Genomic DNA, 6,720 nt, shown 5'->3' on the forward strand with positions numbered 1-6,720 from the left:
TGCAACAGATTTTGTTGAACGCACAGGAGTGTGACAAACCTCATTTCTATCAGTCCCCCCCCCACACACACCTTTCCCTAACGGCAAATTCACAAAACTTTGCTGCATGGATTTAGACTGTGATGAGAACGAGGATTGAATAAAAGCTAGGATAAACAGCAGCTGAAGCATGTGAGAAGGATCCTAATGAATTGTTACACTAATAAAATGGAGACAACAATATTACAAGGTATCATTTGTCAGCTGTCTTGGGAGGATTCAAAATAAATGTATTAAATACAGTGGTACCTTGGTTTGCATACGTTTTGGATTACAAACACGTCAAACCCAGAAGTGCATGTCCTGGTTTGCAACCTTTTTTGGATTACAACCCTTCTTTTTTGGGGGGGGGGGGATTACAAACAAAAAAATTTTGGAGGCCCCATTGGCGAAAGCACGCCTTGGGTTACAACCTGTTTTGGTTTACAAACGGACCTCCGGAACGGATTATGGTTGTAAACCAAGGTACCACTGTAACTGCGTAGGTTGATATGCACTGCCTTTCTTTCCCTGCCTTGAGCTCCACTGCGGTTATGGTCCAACATCCCCACAATGGGTTGTTTCATAGGAAGAGTTCCTTAAATCCCTTCCTCTAACTATCCAAAGCAGTTGGTGCCTCTGGTGTGAAGGAAGGGGATGTGAAACATACAATATTATACCCTCTGTTGGTAGGGGAAATGCAACATTCAGCTTTCTTTCACTCACCTCTCTCTTGTCTCACTATCACCAATACCACTGACCCTAACTTAGGGGGTGGGGGCGGACTCTCAAGCATAAATGTTACACTAGTTCAGCCTTTCTCAACCTGTGGGTCCCCAGAAGTTGTTGAACTACAACTCCCATCACCCTTAGCTAGCAAGGCCAGAGCTCAGGGATGATGGGAGTTGTAGTCCAACAATATCTGGGGACCCACAGGTTGAGAACCGCTGCACTAGTTGATGCAAACTGAACAAATTTACAAATCTTGTGTGGGTTCTGTGTACAACGACTGCACACTATCACCAATTTGAAGTGCAAAGACATTTTTTCTGCACTCTAGTACTGCCAAGCACAACAACAGAATATTAAATGCTAGGTAATCTACGGTCACCCACATGCTATGGTACCTGGGAAGACACATCACGTGACTTAAATCAACACCACATACAAGCCTAGCGAAACTACTGAAAACATGTAGGAGGAAATGTACCTTGACAAATTATTACAAAGTTCAGGAGGTGAGAGTGGAAGATCCAGCATGCCAGTGGCATATGATAGACATTAGGAGTGAATATAAGCAGCACGTGCACAGCTAATTTAATAATAGGGCAAGTGTAACATTTTCTTTAAGTTTCATCACATCATTCTTTGTTGTTGTTGGCATCCATCTGTCTCGAGAGACAATGGAGTGCGCCTCCGGGGGTGAAGTGTTAGCAGCACCAACATGACCTTCCTGGGGCACAAGCCTGGGCAGTGTGCATGGTGTGCCTGGGCTGCCCAGACGACAAGACCCACCCTGTTGTTGTTCTTGCTGATGTTGTTGTTTTATATTTATCTATACTCCGCCTTTTTCCCTGACAGGGACTCAAGGCAGCTTACAGATAAAACAAGAACAACTAAAAAGAGAAGTGTGCTTCACGTGAATAGAAATTGTTCTGTTCCATGTTTCACATGTACAGAAACGTTTTTTTTGTTTTGATGCTTCTCAAGATTAACTTGGTTTTTTGTTTCTTTCACCGCAGTCTTTTGTAAATTATGGTGAAACTGTTTATCCATTTGAATGCTATTTCCATCTGTTGCAGGGCAATAGCTTCTTCAATCTATCTCTCTTTTGTAGTAGCAGTAAGACTCTGGTATCAGCTACCCACATTTCAGGCATGCCAGATGGTATGGAGGTGAACTGCCATCTCCTTCCCTTGCCCTCAAGTTGTTACAAATTAGTTTATAATTGTGCTTTCCCCCCACTCCTTTTCCACAAAGAAACTCTCAGCACAACTTGTAACTTCTCTTTACATTTATAACATTATGCAGTTAATCCTGTTTTTTTCTTTTTTTAATGGTGATCTGTATGGCTGTATCTTGTTTGCTTATTCTGCAGCATGATTTTTAAAACTCTTATGAAATTGCACCCCAGTTGTAAGTTGACTAAATCTTTCACATACACATTTTGGCTTCTGGACTGGCATGTGTGCAATTAGCACTTACATTTTGCATGCTTCTTCCAGTTGCATGGTACCTAAACATGCGTGTGCGTGCACACACACAGTTCTTTCCTCCTGGCCCTACTTCCTGCATACACCTTATTTCCTCTTTTATTTTTATTTGGCAAATATAACAAGAAGAAACATCCTCAGCTCACATTAGCACATCATTTTTCTCTCTCACACACACACAACAGACACACAGAGTCCCTATGTCCAAATAAATATCCAAATGAGATTGACAATTAGAAGATATACATTCAAATGTGGAAAGGGCAGGAGGTCTTCAGACCACTAAACAGTGGGTGGTGAGTGTTCTATACTTCATGGCTGGAAGGATAATCTCTTTGCAACCATAAGGGTTTGTAGGATCACACCTTTTCTATTTTGGTTGATATCCAGCCTGTGGTAACTGCACTGACAGCAGTCAAGAGCTTTCAGCGCTTCTTGTGGAGGTCACTGCACACACAGAGATGACTTTGTAGACCTTTAACCAATAAAGTGGTTTGTGCCCCTTTCCACAGATATCCAGTTTGGTTTTTAAACTGTGATTTTTGTTTGTTTATTTAGTTATTTAAAAAATCTTCAAACGATTTCCTTGAAAGCAAAAGCATCTTCAAACAATTCCATATAACATACAAATATAATGAGACATGGTAGGAAAGATACAGAGTTTGCGTATCATTTTGACAGTTCTACTCTCCACTGTTGTCATTCTCTTAATCATTTCTTTTATTTCGTCTCAGGTACATTTAAGTGCAAATGTAGTGTCTCTGATAAAGCAGATCAGAGTATTCCTGTTTTAAGGCAACCATGACAAATCTGAGTCTATGTTTTCAGAATGGTGATGGAGGATATAACATGTGCATCACTCCCAAGTTTCTTATTTATATGCCTGTTGCATTTCTTTTTTTATTCTGCAGTCTACCCTTTTGCTCCCAGGCAGTACCATCAGGTTCCAACAACCAGTTTGAGGCAGGGAACAGGGGGCTGCATTGATTTTTACTGTGTTCCATCCCTCAAGATGATAGTAGAGTGCAGTGTGGCGTATTTTGTTTTACATACCAAGCCAATGTTGTGAGCAACTACATAATTTGCCCAAGGCTTTGTCTCCGTTAATGGTTCCCACAGGTCCAAGAATGGGTGGGGGATACACTGACTCTATAAAACACTGCCTCTTACAGAAAAATATGAACACAAGAAGTGGCCAATATAAAAAAATGGGGGGAGGATGTTTTGCATGCAAGACATTGTAAACAGAGGTATCATTTTATTCTGTTCTGGTTAGGACCCCTGTTAGAAGATGGGTAAGCTAGTTTCTGCAAGTCACAAAAATCAGAGCTTTGTGTAAACAAGGAAAGGAAGAAGAAACACATTGTGCTTAGCTCTGATGAAGCCTCGTTGCACAATGGTCGTTTAAGCATTGGGTTCATTTTGTGTCAAACAACACATGTGTGAATATTCAGGAGACCGGTGGCAAATTGTTTACACTGTTGGACAATGAGGAAATTTGCACAGCATCCTTCTGGATTCCCCTTCTACAGAATATTCAAAAGGAGTTGACTTGTTTGTACAGCTAGATCCCATTTGCATTTCTATGATACGGTCAGATGTCTTTGTGATAAAGTCAATAGCGTTTCTTGAGTCTGCTTTAGGTCAAGGGAAGTTTTGAATTGCTGGGAAGTGGGCTACTTTGTTTTTGACGTATTCCAGTTTTGTTATTCTATGGTTACTCAGGTTTTCCAACCTCCACCATTCAGAGGAATAATTGGAGTTCAGAAGCTGCTAATGTCTCTATCCAGATTGTGACATTCAGAGCTATTCCCTCCTCCCCCCTTTACTTGCTTTAGGGATGCTTGGCATAGAATTTGTATTAAGAAATGCCTGGGATTTTGGCAACTTTGTTCATAATAATCAATGTAATAAAGCAAAGGATATAATTCACAGCTACCTTCTCTCCAGAAATTTACCCAGAACAGCATGAGAGGAAAGAGAAATATTAATCTGTAGAATAACTCTTCTACAGAAAAAAGAAAGGGAGGCTAGTGTCTGCTCAAATTTAAATTTTAGCCTAGCAAGTGAGCAGTAGTGGATTACATTTGCTCTTCCTATTCAATTACAAGATGCAGATTATCATGAAACGGTTTGAATTTATTCAACTTTGGGGTAAATGTGACATTCTCTGCCCATTATTGGAACAAGATAGGATTCTGAACCTAAAGCTTTTAAAAATGTTCAGTTAATGCACTCATCAGTTCCAGAACATACACAAAATATTCTGATTTTAAGTTACTTTAAAATACCATGTATTTTCTCAAAAACCTGAATTAACTGATCCCCTTAAGATCAACTCTGACTGCCTCTGGCAGCCCTGCTCTGCTACTTACCTGAAAGCAGATTTTACTTTATGACCAGCTGCAGTATTTATTATCTCCATTGGTTGCTCTACTAAATATCCATGCCCTATCATCATGGATGAATCCAATTAACCCAGAAACGTGACAATCAAAGATGTTAGAGGTGCTCTACCACCTTACACTGACGCAAATGGTATGACAGACAATGGCAGGCATGTCCATTTCTTGAAGTTCTATGGAGGGGAGTACATTTTTCATGCTGATTGCTGCAAAATACTGCTCTGCTTAGTTTAAAAGAATTAGAGTTATTATATCTGGGCTGAGGGAGACAGGAGAGAGAGCCATTGTTGATGATACTTAGCTGCCTACAAAATCTATTTCAGCGGGAATGATAACAGATTCCATGACAAAACACCAATAAAGAATCGCAGTAAAGAGTGGCTGGGGTATAAATAACAGGGAAGCTCACTGAGAGTAAGATTGAAGTGTGCAAACTGGTCATGGTTCAAGACCTAAGAGACATATCTGCTGTTTGGTGTTCGTTTGTTTTTTAAATGAAGAGGAATATAGCCCTCTGACGTAGCAAGGATATCCCTTATACATTATTTGGGGCTGAGAGATCGTGCTGCTAGACTTGATCTGAGGCAGGCACAGGTGTTACACAAGGAGATTTTTAACTGAGAAAAGTTCTCGATCTGCCTTGAGGTTTGCACATTAGAAGATCTTGCCCAGTGGTGTAGCATGGGTTGTCAGCACCCAGGGCAAGGCAAGTAATTTGCGCCCCCTAGAGTGAGTGAGCCAGGTAGGGGCAGAGAGCTGCGAGTGCGAGCGCGCCCCCCCAGATGTTGCGCCCGGTGCGGCCGGGCCCCCTGCACCCCCCACGCTACGCCACTGATCTTGCCCTGTGCAGCATGTTCTCTGTTTTGTTCTGTGAACTGCTCTGAGACCTCCGGGTATAGGGCAGTATATAAATTCTAATAATAATAATAATAATAATAATAATAATAATAATAATAATAATAATAAATTTTGTTCTTTACTAACTTCAACCCTTTTCTTTCCTCCACTAGGGCTCATTTCAAAACATTTGTCCCTCAGTTCCAGGAGGCAGCATTTGCCAATGGAAAACTCTAAGGTCATATAAGGGGGAGACAACCTCATCCTGCAAGGATGCCAAACAGAGTCTTATGTCATTGCCTGTCAACAGATTGCAAGATGGCTTCCCGCAAGTAGTTTGGACTTCAATCTCTTGGTGTGTTTTGCCTCTGGGTTGCTGTTGTGATCACCACAGATTGAATTTACTCTTGTCTATATGAGGACCTTGGCTGACTACACATTTTTTGCTATACTTTGCTCATTTTTCCTACATGCAAACACATTTCTTATTTTATCTGTGTGATCAAAATTAAAAATAATTTGCATAGATGTGCCCCCCCCCAGTGATGCCTTATTTATGAATTCTTTTTCTATACCAGTGTTTCAGGCTTTCTTGTGAACTTTTCCGTGATGAATTTCAGCTTTTTGACATATTAGAAGTAAACAGAAAATAGCTGAGCAATAAGCCTTGTTAGACGAAACACTGCCGTATTATCCCTTTGTAATTATTTGTATTGAAGATTTATCTCCAATTGAGTCTGAAAGAACAAAACCAGAGGAACATTTTAATTGCTACAGAAGGGAGTATGATGGCACATAACTCTTAGTGCTTCTAACTGGAAGTCCCCCATGTTGTAGAATTCTGCTTTGTACTCTTGTTATCAGTACCAAATCTGAGCTGAGCTATCTTGTCACTATCCAGTATGTTACTAAGAAATGTCTACCATTTGAATACCAGTAGTGTCTAAAAATTAAATGTGTAAGTTATGATGAATTCACGGCACAGCTCTGATGAGAAACACAAATGCCACTATTGAAACAGGCTTTCAACGTCAACAGTGTCATTAGTACCTTTATTAATTTATAATGCATAGTCTTTCAACCTAAAATGTATGGTTTAGTTCACATCTAGATGACTTTATAAGAAAACATAATTGGATGCATGATTCTTTCTTATACAGGAATTGTACATTCAGCATCTGAGCCATTTGTTGTTCCTTTCCTGTGATACATTTCGGCAAGCCGCTTGTCTGACTAGCCGTGGACTA

At 40.4% G+C, this 6,720-nt stretch overlaps 1 protein-coding gene across 1 annotated transcript in view; it reads left to right on the forward strand.

The window, feature by feature from the left end:
* Positions 1–6,446, forward strand: part of BABAM2 (BRISC and BRCA1 A complex member 2) — a 129,787-nt gene extending 123,341 nt beyond the window's left edge. The window contains exon 12 of the mRNA XM_081000256.1: positions 5,647–6,446. Within this exon, the coding sequence (XP_080856382.1) occupies positions 5,647–5,710 (64 nt within the window). The 3' untranslated portion in view covers positions 5,711–6,446. The remainder of the gene's footprint in view (positions 1–5,646) is intronic.
* Positions 6,447–6,720: the final 274 nt, after the last annotated feature.

Source organism: Podarcis pityusensis (assembly GCF_964106645.2).
Source record: "Podarcis pityusensis genome assembly, chromosome: 3".
Classification (NCBI taxonomy): Eukaryota; Metazoa; Chordata; class Lepidosauria; order Squamata; family Lacertidae; genus Podarcis; species Podarcis pityusensis.